The 20,897-nt window shown below is 36.2% G+C and overlaps 1 protein-coding gene across 1 annotated transcript in view; it reads left to right on the forward strand.

Annotated features, from left to right (window-relative positions):
• The window catches only part of SCAPER (S-phase cyclin A associated protein in the ER), a 444,723-nt gene that overhangs the window by 123,716 nt on the left and 300,110 nt on the right, over nt 1-20,897 (forward strand). The window contains exons 15-16 of the mRNA XM_012801961.2: nt 1,294-1,434; nt 15,394-15,549. Of these exons, the coding sequence (XP_012657415.1) occupies nt 1,294-1,434; nt 15,394-15,549 (297 nt within the window). The remainder of the gene's footprint in view (nt 1-1,293; nt 1,435-15,393; nt 15,550-20,897) is intronic.

The following is a 20,897-nucleotide window of genomic DNA, read 5'->3' on the forward strand; positions in this document are numbered from 1 at the left end:
AAAAAAAAAAAAAAAAAAAAAGACAGAATGTCATTTTGTTGCCCTCATAGAGTGCTTTGGCATCACAGCTCACCGCAACCTCAAACTTCTGGGCTCAAGTGACTCTCTTGCCTCAGCCTTCCAAGTAGCAGGGACTACAGGTATCCGCCACAATGCCCTGCTGTTTTTAGAGATGGGGTCTCGCTCTTGCTCAGGCTGGTCTTGAACCTGTGAACTCAGGCAATCCATTTGCCTCAGCCTCCCAGAGTGCAAGGATTACAGGCGTTAGCCACTGCACTCAGCCTTCTTCAATTAATTTTAATAGTAAAATTCCTTCTTCCATTTGTTTTGTAGGTGATTGTTTCATATATGCTCTTACATGATCATCACAGTAACTCTGAGGTACACAGTGCAGGTATTGATTCCCATGTTACAGATGTGAAAACAGTTTCTGAGAGGCAGTGTATAGTTTTCGTGTTGCACTGAGCTCAGGCTTTAAGGACCTGTCCTTTCTCTCCTAGTACAGTGCTGTTTCTGCATTATACAATGCAAAAGTTTCTCTACTTTTTTTTTGATGGTTCAGCATGTAATTATGTAGATAAAATTCAACCAAAATGTTAGGTTTTTTCCTACTCATACTGATCCAACTTCTGATTTTCTATAATTTATTTTCATTGATGCTGAGTCTTGTTTCTTAGAGCATAAAACAGCCTTTTACTTTTTTGTTTGCTATTGTTTTAAGAATTTAAAGGCAGTTATTATATCTATCTTTATAGGTTATTATAGCTATCTCTCTCAGTACCCTGAATGTTTCTTGTGCAAACAATGTTTTTATAAAATTTTCCAGTTTCTAGGATAAAATTGCTTATTTTTCTTGAATGTGGGTAAATACTATAGGGATAATAAGGTTTTTAAGGATAAGAAATATAAACTATGTTCATTTTAAGTGTACTCATGGTACAGTACAATGATAACAAATATTCCTGTAGAGCCATTTGTAATCTATTCTAAGAGTTTTACATGTATTAACTCAATCTGTAAAATAATTCTATAAATAGGACTCTTGTTATTATTCCATATTTATAAATAGGCAAATTGAGACATAAGCTTAAAACGTTTTCTAGATTTCACAGCTAGTGGCCAGAGTAGAATCTGAATTCAGGTGGTCTTGCAGCCTTAGAGTCTGTGCCCTTAGTCATTAGTCATGCTCCTATAGATCTTTCTAGGCCTAGGAAAGCCTGTATTTCATAACCTATTCATACTTCTGTTAAATGATTGTATTTGTTGAAATTATGGATGTCATAATTTATACAGGAGAAAGATGTCCGGAAGTGGAAGGAGGAATTGCTAGATCAACGACGCAGGATGATGGAAGAGAAGTTACTTCATGCTGAATTTAAACGAGAGGTGCAATTACAAGCGATTGTGAAGAAAGCACAAGAGGAAGAAGCTAAGGTATATTATAGGTGCTTTAAGTATTAGATTAAGTACTTATATACTTTTAAAAATTACTATATAATAGTAATAGAGGGTAAAGTTTACCAAGAGTTCATTCTGTTAAGTGGTTCTCAACCTATGGGTCACGACCCACAGGAACTGTATTAAAGGGCCGCGGCGTTAGGAAGGTTGAGAACCACTGTGTTAGAGAATAACAGCATTTTACAGGCTCATTTAAACTTACTAGGTACAGTATTTTAATTTATTTCTGAAATAATCCTGAGCCATGTATTATTTCTTTTGAAACTCTATGGAAGTATAATTGACAGAGAATAAGCAGCACATATGTAAACTATTCAATTTGATTAGTTTCGACATGTATATATATATTCCTGAAACTGTACAATGAGCATAATAAACAATTTCTCTTTGTAATTCATTCCTTCTTCCAGCTCTGTTACCACACAATTGCTGATCTGCTCTCTATCACTATTATAGATGTTTGCATTTTCTAGAACTTTATATGTATGGGATCATACAGTATGTACTCTTTCCTCTGGCTTCTTTCACTCTGCATAATTATACTGGATTTCATTCATCCTGTTGTGTGTGTCAGTAATTTCTTTTTATTGCTGAGAGGTATATCATTGTATGGAAATGTCGTATCTTGCTCATCTGGTCATATGTCAGTGGCTGTTTGTTTTCCTTCTAGGTTTTATCTGTTACAAATACAGCTGCTGTGGCAATGCATGTGCAAGTTTTTGTGCTGATATGTGTTTTCCATTTTCTTTTGAAAATATCTAGTAGTGGACTGGCAGAGCCTTAAGATAGTTCATGAATAACTTAAAACATTTTCCAAAGTGGTGAAGCAGTTTTACATTCCCACCAGCAGTAAATGAGAGTTGTAGTTACCTGATATTCTGACCAACACTTGAGACTTCATTCATTTCATTTTAGTATTTGTACAGTGTCTCATGGTCTTTTTCCCAGTTTTTTTATTGTGGGAAAATTACACATTACATAAAATTTACCATCTGGGGTGGTGCCTGTGGCTCAAGGAGTAGGGCACTGGCCCCATATACAGGAGTGGTGGGTTTAAGCCTGACCCTGGCCAAAACTGCAAAAAAAAAAAAATAAATAAATAAATTTACCATCTGAACCGTTAGTTAGGTATACAGTTCAGTGGTATTAAATAGGGTGTGTAAGGGTTCAGTTGCTCCACATCTTTTCTAGTTGTCATTCTTTTCTTTTTTTTCTGATAGCCATAATGTTTGTAAGGTATCTCACTGTACTTTTGATTTGCATGTCTCTAACAATTAGCAACACTGAGCACCTTTTCATGTGCATATTGGCTGTATACAATATTTTCTTTGAAGAAATGTCTATTCAAGTCCTTTTCCTGTTTTTGAATTGAGTTGCTTGGTTTTTGTTGTTGAGTTTCTAGAGTTATCTGTCTATTTTGTATTAATACCTTATCAAATGTATGATTTACAAATATTTTCTCCCATTCTGTGGATTGCTTTTTTATTTTGTTGATGCATCTTTTGATGTGCTGAATTCCAGTTTGTCTATTTTTTTCTATTGTTGCCTGTACCTTTGTTGTCATATCTGAGAAATCCAACATCACGACACTTTTGTCCTATGTTTTCTTCTGAGAATTTTCAGAAGTTTCAGCTCCGCATTTAGGTCTTTGATTTCATTTTGAGTCAATTTTTGTTTATGGTGTTAGGTAACAGTTCAGCTTCCATTACCCTTTTTTGAAAATACTACCCTCCATTGAATGGTCTTGGCATTCTTATTGAAAATCATTGGATTATATGTATGAGGATTTGTTTCTAGGTGCTATGTTCTATCCCATCAGTCTCTTTTCCTGTTTTTATGTTAGTACTACATGGTTTTGATCACTGTAGTTTTGTAGTAAGTTTTTGAAATCACAAAGTGTGAGTCTTCCAATTTTGTTGTTTTTCAGAACTGTTTTGGTTCTCTGGGTCTCTCTTGAATCCATATGCATTTTAGGATGGTTTTTCCTGAAAAATATTCTTTGGGATTTTGATGGAGATTTCATTGAGTCTGTACATCACTTTGTGTGCATGTATTAGTGATATCTTAACATTAGTTTTCTAATCCATGACTAGGGGATAACTTTTCACTTACTTATGACATCTTAATTTTTTCAAGAGTATTTTATGGTTTTCTTTGTATGTATCTTTTCCCTCCTTAGTTTATTCTTAAGTATTCTGTTATTTTTGATGCTATTATTGTTTGTTTGAGATGGGGCCTTGCTGTGCTGCCTGGACTATGATGGCATCATCATAGCTCACTGCAGCCTCAAACTCCTCCCGCCTCCACCTCCTGAGTAGCTTGAACTAAAGGCATACACCACCTGGCTAATTTTTTGGTTTTGTGTTAGAGGTCTCACTAAATTGCTCAGGCTGATGTCAAACACCTGGCCTCAAGCGACCTCTCCCCTAGGCTTCCCAAAGTGCTGACGTTACAGGCATGAGCCACCATGGCTGGCCTGATGCTGTTGTTAATGGAAGTGACAACTTCCCTTTCAGGTTGTTTGTTGTTAGTATATGGAAAGGCATTTGATTTCTATATGTTGACTTTGTGTCCTGCTACTTTCCTGAATATTATTTCTAACAGATTTTTTAGTGGACTCTATAGTATTTTCTACATATAGGATCATATCATCTGTGAATAAAGATAATTTTACTACTTTTTTTCTTATATGGATGCCTTTTATTTTTTCCTTGCATAATTGTTCTGGTTCAAATTTTCTATGCTATGTTGAAGTAGGGAAAGCAGGCATCCATATTTTGTTTCTGATCTTAGAAGAAAAGCTTTTAGTCTTTCACTTTTGAATGTGATGTTTGCTAAGGTTTTTTAATATATAGCTTTTGCAATTTTGAATTTGTTTTGTTTTATTCCTAGGTAGTTGATTATTTTTATCACAAGGGGCATTGAGTTTTTTGATTGTTTTTTGTGTCAGTTGAGATTGTGTGTCCCTCCCCTTCATTCTGTTAATGTATTATAATACATAGGTCAATTTTTGTATGTTGAATCAACTTGGCCTTCCAGGAATAAATCCCACTTGGTCATGGTGTATGATCCTTTTAATAGGTTCCCAGTGGGGTTTGCTATTACACATACTTTGTTGAGGGTTTTGGCACTAATGTTTATAAGGGATATTGGTGCATATCGCTTTTTTTACTGTGATCTCTCTCTGGTTTTGGTATTAAGGTATTCCCGACCCCATAGAATAAGTTAGAACATAATCCTTTCTTTATAATTTCTTAGACTCATGTTTGAGTAGGATTGATATTAGTTCTTTAAATGCTTGGTAAAATTTGCTCTTTATGGCCATGAGATCCAGGGATTTTATTAGGGGATTTTTTTGTTTGTGTGTTTGTTATCATCTAACTCTGGTAAAGTTAGCCCACATCACAAAATCCCAAAACCAGAGATGCTGGCGTGGATGTGGAGAAAAGGAAACACTTCTACACTGCTGGTAGGAATGCAAACTAATACGTTCCTTTTGGAAAGATGTTTGGGATTTTTTTTTTCCCAGGTTTTGGCCGGGCTGGGTTTGAACCCACTACCTCCGCTATACGGGGCCAGAACCCTACTCCTTGAGCCACAGGCGCTGCCTTCTTAGGAGATTTTTGATTACTGATTGATAATTCTTACTAGTTATAGGTCTATCCATATTTTCTATTTCTTTTGATTTATTCTTTATAGGTTTTGAGTTTGTAGGTGATGTGAGTTCTGCATGAGATTAATTTCTTTTTGATATGGCCATGTAATATTCTGACCCATTATTGAAATGACTATCCTTTTTACATTGAATTACTTTGATGCTTTTGTTGGAAATCAATTTGCCATTCATATGTGGGTTTCTTTCTAATTCTATTCTATTTCATTTATCTCTGTGCTTATCTTTATGCCAATACCACTTTATCTTGATCATTGTGCCATGTTAGTAGTCTAGATATCATGAAATGCAAGGGAAACTTTTTGCTTTTCAAAACTATTTTGGCAATTTTTTTTTTTATTTTTTGAGACAGAACCTCAAGCTTTCCCCCTGGATAGAGTGCTATGGCATCACAGCTCACAGCAACCTCCAACTCCTGGGCTCAAGCGAGTCTCCTGCCTCCGCCTCCCAAGTAGCTGGGACCACAGGCGCCAGCCACAGCGCCTGTCTATTTTTTGGTTGCCGCTGTCATTGTTGTTTTGGCGGGCCCAGGCTGGATTTGAATGTGCCACCTTACGTGTATGTGGCTGGCACCTTAGCCACTTGAGCCACAGGCATCGAGCCTATTTTGGCTATTTCAAATCCATTGTAGTTCTGTATAAATTATAGGATCAGCTTGTGAATTTCTCTAAAAAAATTTTTTTAAAAGACCTGCCTAGATTTTTATTAGGATTTCATTGAATTTATAGATTTACTTGGGATAGCATTGATATCTTAATGATATTGAGTATTTTGATCCATAAGCATGGCACTTATCTTAAATTCTTTAGGTGTTTGTCTTTGCTTGTGTAATGTGAAATTTATCGAGTTCATATTTTTATGTTATATTCAATGATATTTTGCTTTAATTTTTCTAATTCTTTTTTTGCTAGTATATAGCAATATAGTTGATGTCTGTATATTTACCTTGTATCTTACAACCTTACTAAACTCTCATTTATTAGGTATAATTCCTTTTTCTTCTTTTGTAGTCTATATGTTTTTTTATTTCTTTTCACCTCCCTTTATTCCAGTGGCTAGGACTAGTGCAGTGTTGACTAATTGTGAAGAGAGCTGGCATCAAAGCCTTATTTCCAATCTTAGGGGGAAAGCATTGAGACTTTTATCATTAAATATTAAATGAGCTATTGAATTTCATAGTTTTTTTAGTCAAATTAAGGAACTGCATGCTATTCTTAGTTTATTGAAAACTTTCCACGAATAGACTTTTAATTTGGTCACATGATTTTTCTTAGCATTTAAGAGGTTTATTTGGTTCACGGTTCTGCAGGAGCATGGTACCACCATCTCCTTCTCGTGAGGGCCTAAAGCTGCTTCCACTCATGGTGAAGGCAAAGGGGAGTCATGTTCAGATCACTTGGTTGATTGAGGAGGTGAGAAAGCACAGGGAATTTTCATAGTGTTGTAAACAATTAGCTCTTGCAAGGAACTCTCCCAGGAATTAATAGAGCGTGAACTCACTTCCCCACCTGCAGCCTGCACCCCACTACAGGAAGTGGATTCATCTATTCACAAGTGATCTATGACCCATGATCCAAACACCTCTCATTAATCTTCTGCTTCCATTTTTGGAGATAAAGTTTAACTTGAGCTTTGAGGGACAAACATTTAAATTATAGCACTCTCTATGTCTGTCTTTATGGAAGTACTGTTTTATTTTATTACTATAGCTTTTTAGTAGGCTTTGGAAAGGGAACAGTGAGTCCTCAAACTTTTGTTATTTTTCTCCCATTACTATGTAGCTGTACTTTGCAATTCCCTATGAATTTGAGGTTTGGTTTCCATATTTGCAAGAAAGCCCATTGGCATTTTGTTAGTGATTGTGTTAAAACTTTTTCTCTCTTTGGGTAGTATTGCCATCATAATAATATTAAGTCTTTCTATTCATGAAGGTGGAATATCTTGCCATTTATTTAAGTCTTTTTTTAAAATTTCTTTTATTTTTTTGTTTTCAGTATATTAGTTTTTTACCTATTTGTTTAAATTTATTCCAAAGCATTATATTCTTTCAGATGTAATTATAAATGGAATTGTTATTTTAATTTCATTTTTGGATGAATCATTACTAGTTTATAGAAATACAGTCAATTTTTATATATTGATCGTGTATTCTTATAGTCTTGTTTGAACTTGTTCCTTACTTTTAGTGGCTACTTTGTTTAACATTTTTATCTTGAAGGGATATTTGATTTTTTTCAAATGCATTTTCTACATCTGTGGTAATTGATATGCCTTTTGTTCTATTGGTATGGTATATTAAATTAATTAACTTTTCTGCATTTTGTTTATTTGTCCATTTTAAAATTTCTTTGAAGGTATGGGGTACATACATTGTTAAAGTTTACTACATGTGCATTTTGTAACTATTAATTCCTCAGTTAAGTTTTCCTCATATATACATAAGTGGACTCAGTGTTTACCAGTTCTTGATGGGGACATCATCAAGCTAAAAAGCTTCTGTACAGCCAAAGGTACAACAACTGAAGCAAACAGACGGCCTTCACATTAGGAGAAGATATTTGCATGCTCTGAATCTGATAAAGGATTGATAACTAAAATCTACAAAAAACTCAAATTAATCAACAAGAAAAGAGCAAACAATCCCATCTACCACTGGGCAAGAGACTTGAACAGAACCTTCTCTGAAGAAGACAGATGAATGGCCAATGAACACATGAAGAAATACTCACTGTCCCTAACCAGAGAAAGGCAAATCAGAACCACCCTATGATACTACCTGACCCCAGTAAGAATAGTCCATATCACAAAGTCCCAAAGCTGCAGATGCTGGTGCATATGTGGAAAGAAGGGAACACTTTTACACTGTTGGTGGAATGCAAACTATTACAGCCTCTTTTGAAAGAAGTATCAAGAATCCTCAAAGAGCTAAAAGCAAACCTTCCATTTGATTCCACAGTACCATTACTAGACATATACCCAGAAGAAAAAAAAATTATTTTACCATAAGGATATTTGTACTAGAATGTTTATTGCAGTTCAATTCACAATTGCCAAGATGTGGAAATCAACCTGAGTGCTATAATACATATAAATGGATTAATAAACTGTGGTCTGTGTATACCAGGCATCCTCAAACTAGGACCTGCGGGCCACATGCGGCCAACCTCGGACATTTATCTGGCCCACCGGGTGTTTTTGCCACAGCTGCCTGTCCTGCTTAGCAGTCGACTCGTCCTGGGGCCCGCAGTCTGGCCCTCCAGTGGTCTGAGGGACAGTGAACTGGCCCCCTGTTTAAAAGTTTGAGGACCCCTGGTGTATACCATGGGGTACTATTCAGCCATAAAAAAGATGGAGGCTTTACATAATTTGTATTAACCGAGGTGGAGTTGAATCAGAACATTCTTCTTAGTATTACAAGAATGGAAAAGCAAGTATCCAGTATATTTAATACCAATATGAAACCAATAGATAAACAGCTACATACCCATGTGAGAGAAAAACACAAATTCAAGTGAGGGGGTTGGGGGAGGACAGAAAAAGCAGAGGGGAAGAGGGAGGGGGCGTGGTAAGCTCTCACCTAATGTGCACAATGTGAGGGTATACAGCACACCCCCGGGTGAAGGGCTCAACTACAGCTTCACCTTTCCCTAACAAATGCAAACACTGTAACCTAACCATTTGTACCCTCATATTAATCTGAAATTAAAAAAAAATTTGAATAAGAAAAAAATATGATTTCTTTGTTTTATTTCTTGGTTTGCTGGATTTTATTGAGTTAATTTTTTCAGAGAGAGCTCAGATGTGCTCTAGTCCTTGAGTTCTTGAAACCTGTGGCATTTTTACCAGAATTATATCTTCCATATACCAAATTCATGATTCATAACAACGTTCCTTCAGAACTTTGCAGGCATTATTCTTTTGTCTCAGCATTAACTATTTCCATGGGGAAGCCCAAGACCGCACTGAATTTTCTCTTTCTTATAGATGACTTACATTTACTGTTTGGAATATTAAAAAAATGTTTTCTATTTTGCTGGGCATGGTGGCTCACACCTATAATCCCAGCACTACACTTTGGGAGGCTGAAGTGTGAAGATTGCTTCATGTGGCCAGGAATTCGGGACCAGGATGGGCAATAAATAAATAAATAAATAAATAGCTGGGTGTGGTGGTATGCACCTGTTATCCTAGCTGCTCAGGAGGGTGAGGTGGGAGGATCCATTGAACCCACTCATTCCACTGTACTCCAGCCTGGGTGACAAAGCAAAACCCTAAGTCTAAAAATAAATTATAATGTTTTATAATTTACTAAGGGTATTTTGGTATTATCCTTCTGAGTTACTTCAATTTAGTTCTTCTATTCAGGGAACATTTTCTATATTTTGTTTTGGTATATTTTCTGTTGCCTACCTTCACTACATACATACTGTTTATATTAGGTCATTTTGACAAGTTCTCTATATTTGAGGCTTATTATTTATCCATTCATTTTCATTCAGAAAATCTAGGCCAGTATTGGTGGCTCATGCCTATAATCTTAGTACTCTAGGGGCTGAGGAGGGAGCATTGTTTGAGGTTAGGAGTTCAAGATTAGCCTGAGTGAGAACTATACCCCATCTCTATAAAAAATAGAAAAAAATTAGTTGAGCATAGTGGCATGTGCCTGTAATCCCAGCTACTTGGGAAGCTGATGTAGGCGGATCCCTTGAGCCCAGCATTGGATGACAATCATTACACTCTTCCTAGGATGACAGAGTGAGACTCTGTCTAAAAAACAACAAAAAGTCTCCATTACCTGATTTTCACAAGCCTTTCTTCTATTAATGGTTTGGGTTTTTACTGTCTTGCTCTGTTGCCCAGACTAGAGTGCAGTGGCATCGTCGTCACTCATTGTAACCTCAGACCCCTGAGCTTAAGTGATCCTCTTGCTCAGGCTCCCAAGAAGCTGGGACTTCAGGCCTGCACCACCACACCCAGCTGGTAGGGTTATTTTTGTCCTTAGTTTGTTTCCTTAGGTCTCTTTGTCACCCTTTATTTTATCATTTCAATAGCTCTCTTTTATTACAATTTCATTTTATATGGTTTTAGTTCCTCATAGTCAGCCACAGTCTGAAAATAATTGTTTTAAATTGCACACAAACCTTCTGGACACCCTGTATTAAATAGAATATCCAGAAATAAACATTTCACAAATTTTAAATTACACAGTGTTCTAAGTAGCATGATGAAATTTTATGCAGTCCCATTCCCGATGTAAATCATTCCTTTTTCCAGCATATCCAAGCTATATGTATACACTACCTCCCCTTAGTTTGCTGGTATCCGTTTTGGTTATCGGGTAAGCATTGTATCACAGGGTTTGTGTTCACATAACCCTTACTTTACTTAAAAGTGTCCTGAAAGCGTGGCGGTGCCTGTGGCTCAAAAGAGTAAGGCTCCAGCCCCATATACCAGAGGTGGCAGGTTCAAACCTGGCCCCTTTGAAAAACTGCAGGAAAAAATAAAAGTGACCTGAAAGTGGAAGAAGACGTATGGTGCTTAGCAATTTGGATATGCCAAAGAGAAGCTATATCATGCTTTCTTTGTGGTGTAAGTTCTTATTTAATAAGGAAAGAAAAGAAGTGTTGAATTTGCTAAGATCTATGGTAAGAATGAGTCTTCTATCTGTGAAATTGTGAAGAAATAAAAAAAATCTGTGCAATGTATGTATACTTATACATCAATATCTGTGGGGTTTGGTTCCAGGACCTTCTGCAGATACCACAGTTCATGGATCCTCAAGTCCCTTATATAAAATGGTATAATATTTGCATATAAACTATGTACATTGTCCTGTATACTTTAAATTATCTTTAGGTTACTTAAAGTTTCAAATATAATGTGAATGTTATGCAGTAGCTATACTGTATATGTTTAGGGTATAGTTAGAAGCAAAAAGGTCTGTATAGGTAGATCTCCTTTTATTGTGCTTCACTTTGCTTTGCCTCACAGATAACTGTGCTTTTTATAAATGGAAGGTTTGTGGCAACTTTGTGTCGAACAAATTTGATTGGCACCATTTTTTCAACAGTATGTACTCACCTGTGTGTCTGTGTTATATTTTGGTTATTCTTGTAACAATTTCAAACTTTTAATTTATAATTTATATTTATCGTGATGATCTATGGTCCATGATCTTTGATGTTACTATTTTAATTGTTTTAAGACACTGCAAACCATTCTCATATAAGACAGTGAACTTAGTATTTTTTGTGTTCTGACTGCTCTACTGACCCAGCCATTCTTCTGACCCCTCCTTCTCAGCCCTCCTTATTCCCTGAGAATAACAATATTGAAATTAGACCAATTGATAATGCTATAGAGGCTTCTATTCAAGTGAAAGAAAGAATCATATATACCTCTCACAAATCAAAAGCTAGAAATGATTAAGGTTTAGTGAAAAAGGTATATTGAAAGCCAAGATTACCTGAAAGCTGGGCCCCTCGCACCAAACAGCCACATAATGAAGGAAAAGGAAAAGTCCTCGAAGAATATGAAAAGTGTTACTCCAGTGCACACACAAGTGATAAGAAAGGAAAACAACCTTATTGCTGATAGGGGCAAAGTTTTGGTGGCCCAGATTTGCCCAGTCATAACATTCCCTTAAGCCAAATCCTAATCCAGGGCAAGACACTGTCCCTCTCTTCAGTTCTGTGAAGGCTGAGAGAGTTCAGGAGGTAGCCCAAGAAAAGTGAGAAGCTAGCAGAGGTTGGTTCATGAAACATAATGACAGAATCTGTCTCCTAAACTAAGCACGCAAGCTGAGACAGCAAGTGCTGCTGTAGAAGCTGCAGCAAGTTATCTGGACGATCTAGCTAAGGTAATTAATCAAGATTTTTCAATGTAGATGACTTTGGACTAGGACTTTTCTAGCTATCTAGGACTTTTCTAGCTAGATAGTAATCACTGCCTGGCCTCAAAGCTTCAAAACACTGACTCTCTTGTTAGGCAATAATGCAACCATTGACTTTAAGTTGATGCCAGTGTTCATTAATCATCTGAAATCCTAGGACCCTTAACAGTAATGGTAAATCTATTCTTTCTATGCTCTATAGATGGACCAACAAAGCCTGAATGACAGGAAATCTGTTTATAGCATGGTTTACTCAATGTTTTAAGCATACTGTTGAGACCACCTGCTCAATACAAAAGACACCTTTCAAAATATTTGACAACTGGCAATGCATCTGGTTACCCAGGAGCTCTGATGGAGATGTATAAGGAGATTAATGTGCTTTCATGCCTGTTAACCCAGCATTCATTTCTATAGCCCATGGATCAAGGAGTAATTCTGACTTTAAAGTATTACTTATTTTAGAAATATATTTCATAAGGCTATAGATGACATAGGTAGTGATTATTCTGATGGGTCTATATAAAGTAAATCAACGCTTTTGGAAAGGATTCACATTCTAGATGCCATTAATAACATTTCTAATTCATGGGAGGAGGTCAAAATACCAAGTTTGGAAGAAGTTGATTCCAGTTCTCACTGATGATTTTCAGGGGCCCAAGTGTTCAGTTGAAGATGTAACTATAGATGTGGTGGAAATAGAGAATTAGAAGTAGAGCCTGAATATGTGACTGAATTGCTGTAATTGCATGACAAAACTTCAAATGGATGAGAAGTTGCTTCTTATGGATGGGCAAAGGAAGTGGTTACTTGAGATGGAATTTGCTCTTGGTGAAGATACTATTAACATTTTTGAGATTACAATAAGCGTTTAGAATATTGCATAAACTTAGTTGATAAAGCAGCAACAGGGTTTGACAGGATTGATTCCAATTTTGAAAAAAAGTTCTATTGTGATTAAAATACTGTCAGTCAACATTACATGTTACATGATTCCTTTTGTGAAAGGAAAAGTCATTTGATGCAACAAATTTCATTCCTGTCTTATTTTAAGAAATTGCCACAGCCACCCTAACCACAGCAACCATTATTGATCAGTCAGCAGATTTCAGCATAAAGGCAAGACCCTCCATTGGCAAAATCATTATGACTCACTGAGACTCAGATGATTGTTAGCATTTTTTAGCAATACATTTTTTATTAAAGTATGCACATCTTTAAAAGACATAACACTGTTGCATACTTAAGAGATTATTAATGTAATAATTTTATACTCATTGGGCATTGGGAAGCCAAAAACTTTGTGTGGTTCTCTTTATCGCAGTGTTTATTCTGGAACTCTAAACTCTTTTTTTTTTGAGACGGAGCCTCAAGCTGAGCCCCTGGGTAGAGTGCCATGGCCTCACAGCTCACAGCAACCTCCAACTCTTGGACTCAAGCGAGTCTTCTGCCTCAGCCTCCCAAGTAGCTGAGACTACAGGCGCCCGCCACAACGCCTGGCCATTTTTTTGGTTGCAGCCATCATTGTTGTTTGGTGGCCCGGGCTGGGGATTGGAGCCCAGCCATCATTGTTGTTTGGTGGCCCCGGCTGGGGATTCGAGCCCGCCACCTTAGGTGTATGTGGCTGGCGCCTTAGCCGCTTGAGCCACAAGTGCCGAGCCTCTAAACTCTTAATATCTTTGATCGTACATGTTCATTACATATATGACCACCCATTAAATTATTTTTGATCTGTGGTTGCTTGAACCTATGGATAAAGAGCCCACGTATATGGAGGACTGATTGCTTAGGTTTCAGTACTATCTATGATTTCAAGAATCCATAGATCTTAGAATGTATCCCCTGTGGAAAAGGGCAAAGGTACTGAAGTCTTACATCTATCCTTTACTCCTTTAAATCCATGGTATTGTTAAATTCTTCAATGTTACTAAATTGCCTAGGGCATTTTCTGCTTTTTCTAAGTTATGTTTCCTTCTAGATTGGCTTTTTTTTTTTTTTTTTGAGAGAGTCTCACTTTGTCACCCTTGGTAGAATGCTGTGGTGCCATAGCTCGCAGCAACCTCGAACTCTGCTTAAGCAATCCTCTTGCCTCCTGAGTATCAGGGACTATAGGTGCCTACTACAATGCTCGGCTATTTTTTTTAGAGATGGGGTCTTGCTCTTGCTCAGACTGGTGTCAAACTCCTGAGTTAAAGCAATTCAGTCTCCTTGGCCTCCTGGAATGCTAGAATTATAGGCATGAACCAGTATGCCTGGCTAGATTGGGTTTTTAGAAAAATCTGTCTTTTGTATACTCTGCTCCCTCTGAATTTTATTTATTTTGCTTAATGCATTAGGTCGTATTGCTTTTTCTTTCATTTGATTATGCTTAACATACAGGTCCTGATATAATCTGAATAAATTTTCCTTGAATTTACTTATTTGTCTTGTATTTTCCTTACTTTTAGTCCAGTTTGAGAGACGGTTATGTGATTCATCTATTTATAAAAGTACTATAAAAGTGGCCTCATGGAGATTGAGAGAGTTCAGAATTACTTGTCTAAGATTTATAAAATATACCGAGATAGGTTTTATTCAGTTCATCATGGATTCTTAGAGTCTTTGCTCTGTCAAAGAGCGTCAGTTCTTGGGTTCACTTTCCAATCTACTCTGCCATTTTCACTGTAGTATATTCTGCCTCTGGCTTTCACGAATGAGAGATTTGATCACAGCAGGTTTTTTTGAGCTTCCTCATTGGCTGTATTTTACTTATAAAATCTATATTTTCTCTAGCTAAGTGGCTGTTCAGAATCAAGACATGTGGAGAATGCAGTGTAGCATTTAGTTCCTTGTTCCTAATTGTCACCCATTCAATATGTCAAAGAAAAATGACTTGTTTACTTTGTTTTATTCTTTCAAACTCATTAGAATACCATGCATATACCTTATTATTAATAAACATTTATGTAATTTGTATAGTTGCAAATTGCAGTAGTATTAGAACTTTATAAGATGATCTCTATAAGAATGTTAAATTGTTTCTTGACTTAAAAATATATTCAGTGGGGGTGGCGCCTATGGCTCAAAAGGGTAGGGCACTAGCCCCATATACCAGAGGTGGCAGGTTCAAACCCAGCCCCGGCCAAAAACTGCAAGTGGCCGATCTCTAAGTCACTTCTTACTACGGCCTATGAATTTGTTATATTCGCTGGGCTATTACTCAATCTGGGTTAAATCTTGAAAGAAAAGACTCATAAATCATTCCAGTTTTCTGTTCTTTGCCTTGCCACTGATTTATGTTATTGTATAATGATATAATGGTAGATTTCTTATTTTTATGATATATCTTAGAATTAAGTTGATTTGAACCTCACTTTGTTTTTTATTAAAGGTAAATGAGATTGCTTTCATTAATACCCTTGAAGCTCAGAATAAACGCCATGATGTTTTGTCGAAATTGAAGGAATATGAGCAAAGGCTTAATGAGCTACAGGAAGAGCGTCAGAGGAGACAGGAAGAAAAGCAGGCACGGGATGAAGCTGTGCAGGTAGGATTTTATTCAGTAAGCATTTGTTGAGCCTCTGTCACATTTTGGGCTCTGAGCTAGATGCTGAGGACTGGAAAAGGAATAAAACCTTGTTTTTGTGCCCAGAAACAAATGGTTTCGTGTAACAGTCTTTGGAAACATCAAGTCTGGTTGCCAAAGGATAGTGTGCGCTCCTTTAAATGAGATAATCAGTTCTTTCATCAGTAGAGTGCAGCCATGGAAATAGAATCTCTAGCCTCATCCAGGTGGATGATTAAACTGCTCTGGACAGATTTTTATTTATTCTAGGATTGGGCAAGAACATGCTTCTCTTCCCCCAGTAAAAAAGTTCCTTTTTTGAATCAGTACATAAAGCCTTAAAGAACCTAGAAGTCTTTATGTTTATGACAAGGAGCACCTGTAATTTATTGGGCAGTATTATCAATTACCTTAGTTCTTTAAATTTTTAACCTCTGCAGCAAACCCTTAGTTACCTGCCATTTTCAGGATGGAGAGAAGATTAAGGCATAAACTGTACTGCTGTTTATAATCTATTTTAGATCTTTGTTAGTTAAATTTCTTACTCATAGATTCTTTTAAGACCTGACCTTCTGGATGTAGAGAACAAATTTTGCAGAATTCAGATATAAATGCAAACACACTATTAAAGGTCTGACAATTAAGTGTGCGAACTTGCCACTGTGAGCTTACTTTGGCAGCACCGTACATAACAGCTCAGTAAAATTTCATAACCATGGTATGTCAGTGTCTCACAGCTGTGTTTATGTCAGTGTGTGACAGTTTCTTGCTGAGTGGCATTCATTATTGTAGCATGTTTTTGTGTGCTGTTGCAAGAATGTTGGAGTTTGAATTAGAGCCGTAAACAAATATTAAATTTATTGTTAAACTTGGCAGGAGTAGAAGTGAAATCAGGGACATATTAGTCCAAGTTTATGGGGATAATGCCATGAAGAAAATAGCAGTGTACAAATGGATTAAACATTTTCTGAGGGGAGAGAAAGTGTCACGATGAAGAGAAGTCAGGGCGTCCAGTAATGAGCAGAACTGATGAAAACTTTGCAAAAATTTGTCAAATTGTGCATCAGAATTGTTGGTTGATTATGAGAAGCATAAGAGAACAAATAAACATTGATCGAGAAACAGTTAGAAAAATCTTAACTAAAAATCGTGGCATGAGAAAGGTGTGTGTAAAAATGGTCCTGAAAGAGCTCATTGATGAACAAAAGCAAAGGAGAACCGAATTTGCTGAGTCCTTTGGAGAGGCAAGATGATGGTTCGGGCTGTGTTATCTCTGGTGATGAAGTATAGGTGCACCAGTGTGACCCTGAAACAAAGCATCCAAGTGCAGGGTTGGAAGTCAGACAACTCTCCAAGGAGAATAAGGTTCTGTCAGTTGTATGAAGAGTCAAAGTGATGGTGCTCACCTTTTTTGATATCAGAGGGATTATTTATTATAAATTTGTACCAGCTGGGAAAACAGTTAACCAAGTTTACTATTTAGAAGTGCTAAAAGACTGAAAAACTTAGAGGAAAATGACCTGAACTTTTCACCAATAATTCATGTCTTGCATCGTGACAGTGTACCAGCTCACTTGGCACTGTTTGTGAAGGAGTTTTTAGCCAGTAAATAAAGAACTGTATTGGAATATCCTCCCTACTCACCTAATCTGGGCCTCAATGACTTTTTTTTTTTGCCTGAAGATAAAGGAAATATAGCAAGGAAGACATTTTGATGACATTCAGGACCTCTAGGGTAATATGAAGATATCTTTGATGGCTATTCCAGAAAAAAGAGTTCAAAGTTGCTTTGAAGGGTGGACTAAGCATTGGTGTCAGTCCATAGCTTCCCAAGGGGAGAGCTTCAGTGATGATCATATGATGTTCAGCAGTGACATATATAGCACTTTTTATAGGATGAGTTTGCAAAGTTAATTTTCAGACCTCATATTTATTTTGACTAACATTTATTAGTTCATTCAGTGATCATTTTATTGAGTTACTGCAAGTCATATGTTTTGCAAGGGTAAAGCTATGAAAAATGTGTGCCATTGATCTCAACGGGGAGGTATATACATATGTAACAAATCTTATCACATTAGGATAAGTGCTGGACAGTAAAGGCATTTTCATTAGCACAAAAGAGACCACCTTATTTATATAGAGAGTAGAAAGCACATAAAGAATTCAGGAAACATTTATACTTTGAATGTTTATACTTTTTTAAGTTTAAAAAATGAGATAGAAATAAGGGAACACACTGCATGTAGAGTTAGGGAGCAGAACATGAGCAGCTTTATTGATTGTGTTAAAAATCAGGGGTTGTTAACGTTTTATGATTCTTTATGGCATTGGTGTTAGTAAATTATAATATCAATACATTTTTAAGTTTATTGATTACTTTTTGCTGTTTATGAACATTAGAAAGCCTTCCATATTTATCCCTGATTTCTCTGTGATTTGAGTACAGTGTATTTTAATCAGCGCTAGGCTAATTTATATTTAAAAATATAGAGCACTCCTCTTAGAGAAGCTATAGCTTTCTGTCTCAAAGGAACATCAAGATTTTTATTTTTATCATTGTAAGTTTGTTATTAACTTTTATCCTTTAACTGAGTAAATGATATGTTTGAATTTTTAATTTCAATCTTCAGCATTATTTTTGTTTATTTCTTTATATCAGGGCCAGTTTATAAAAATAATTATAGTTTTAAGTTATGTGTTACTTTTCAGCAATCATTAGGCATTCATAATTTGGAGACAAATAAGACATGATCCTTACCTTTCTGGTAAAGAATAAATTATAATTTGATATGAAAGAATATAATTAAAGAATGTACAGAGTTCAGCGATACCACATAATTAGCTCTGTGGTCAAAGGAGCATGTCAGGGAACATTCTCTGGAAAAGGTGACTTCTTAGCTGGGACTTGGGGAGAAACAATTAAGTGTATTCCATATTGTTAAGTAGACCTTTTTTCTTCCTTCTTTGCATTTAGCAGATTTGAATATTTGAAATATAATCATTTTCTTCATTTTAAAAATAATGACTCACTTCACAATTTGGAACATTCATTAAAGCTTAAAGAAAAGAGGAAAGTAGTAAGGACTTTTCTTGTACTGATTAATTCTTGACTAACGTGTAAAATGGTTTTGGCCCTTCAGAATTATCTTCCCTTTTAAAAATGTAGAAATTTCTTACGGATTTAATTTTCAATAAAAAACTTTGAATGTATCTACTTATAGTTCAGTTGAGATACACTGACATTATTAGAAAAATTCACTGGTAGTATTTAACTGATATATGTAGTTAAAAATTTTAAAAATACATGGTCATTATTAGATGTATAAGTCACAGGCTCAGTGCCTGTGGCTCAAGCGGCTAAGGCGCCAGCCACATACACCTAAGATGGTGGGTTCGTTTCCAGCCCGGGCCCACCAAACAATGATGGCTGCAACCAAAAAATAGCTGGGCATTGTGGTGGGCACCTGTGGTCCCAGCTACTTTGGAGGCTGTGGCAGGAGACTCACTTGAGCCCAGGAGTTGGAGGTTGCTACGAGCTGTGATGCCACAGCACTCTACCCTAGGGGACAGCTTGAGGCTCTGTCTCAAAAAAAAAAAAAAAGAAAAAAGATGTATAAGTCACAGAAGCCAAACATTTGGTAAATACAAGAACAATAGTAAGATCCTAACCTAATAAAGAATTTGAAAGACCTTCCATCTAATTTATAGTTATACTTGAAACATTCCTATAAACTATTAAAGGGAGTTGTGATCCTTCTTTTGGGTAAAATACTGATTACTGCCATGTATATCTCAGTTTGCTATTATTGTTATATATGTTCTTGATTGGCTAATTTTATGCTTAATTTTTTAAGATATTCTCTTTTGTCCTTTCGTCTTAATCATTTGAATTATAGTTATAAATATAAGGTTGTACAGTCATTTTATAGGCTGCCATAAATATATCCTGATAATGGAACACTGAGAGGCAAGAGTTAGTTCTAATTCTTTTGATGTATGTTTGTATTCTTTACTTGCAGGCATATGGATTTATAATACATGTTATTTTGCAAAGTCATACTTTGCTTATTAAACAGTTATTTAGGAATCCCTGTCCTGTGTAAGGCTATTTGTAGGGTCCTAAGTTTTTTTATTTTTTATGGAATTTAAATTGTAGGTTAGGAATTGCTAGCTGAATTAAATATTTTACTCATTAGCTGTATAGTTATCAATTTTCTAGTTATTAGAAATAGAAATAAAGCGTTGGGTACTTTTAAAGTTCTGTTATCTCTTTTAGTGCAGTGTTGAAGTAGGTCTTATATCCGTGAAAATAATCAGCAAGTTGATGTTAGGTTTATGAGTCTATAACATGGCTATACTGCGCAGACATAAAGTAAGTTTTATATAAATGTGTCCTTATATAGCCTTCATAAGATCAATTTATAATTTTTAGAATTATGTTCCTGAATCTCTTGTTTTTAGGAAATATGAAATGAAAAATTCTGTTTTAATTCTTTATACTTAATGCCTAAGCCTTTTGCATTTCATTTTGAAACACCTGTTTTCAAACATAATACAGATTTCTTTAACTTTAAGTCAATTTGACTCTAAGAGAAAATACTATTATGTTTTCTTTAATAGAGAAAATTTACTGCTGGTGTGGTGGCTCATGCCTGTTTCCAACACTGGGAGGCTGAGGCGGGAGGATTGCTTGAGCTCAGGAGTTTGAGGCTTGTCTGAGTGAGAGTGAGACCCCAACTCATGAAAAAAAATTGAAAAACCCAGCTGGGTGCCATGGCAAGCACCTGCAATCCCAGTGACTTTGGAGGCTGAGGCAGCAGGACGCCCACAGCTTGAGCCTGAGGTTGCATTGAGCTACGATGCCATTGCACTCAGCTCAGGGTATAGGGTAGAACTCTATCTCAACAACAACAACAACAAAATAACAGAGAAAATTTACTATTCCAGATTTGATTGTATTTTAGTCTTAAGAGATTTTGAGATATCCTATAGGTCAGCAAGTTTGCATATATTATTTTTGATTAGTAATGAGAAATAGCTACAAGTTCATAAAGAGCATGCTTGACATTAAAGCATATATTTCAAATGTTATTATATGACTCCAGCGGTCTGCACACTGTCAGATATGCTCTCTTGAAATCAGTGTATTCTCTTCAGTTCCTGGTCTACCTTTCTCTGTCTCCATCCACCACACCCCCACAATGGAAGAAAGGAAGGAAATGAGGGTGGGAGGGAGGGAGGAAGGAAGAAGGAAGGGGGAAAGGGATCTCTTGGCTTACTACTTTTATTTTTATTTTTTATTTTTTATTTTATTTTATTTTTTTTTT

The sequence above is a fragment of the Otolemur garnettii genome, unplaced genomic scaffold, assembly GCF_000181295.1.
Source record: "Otolemur garnettii isolate 467f Iridium unplaced genomic scaffold, OtoGar3 scaffold00011, whole genome shotgun sequence".
NCBI classification, from domain to species: Eukaryota; Metazoa; Chordata; class Mammalia; order Primates; family Galagidae; genus Otolemur; species Otolemur garnettii.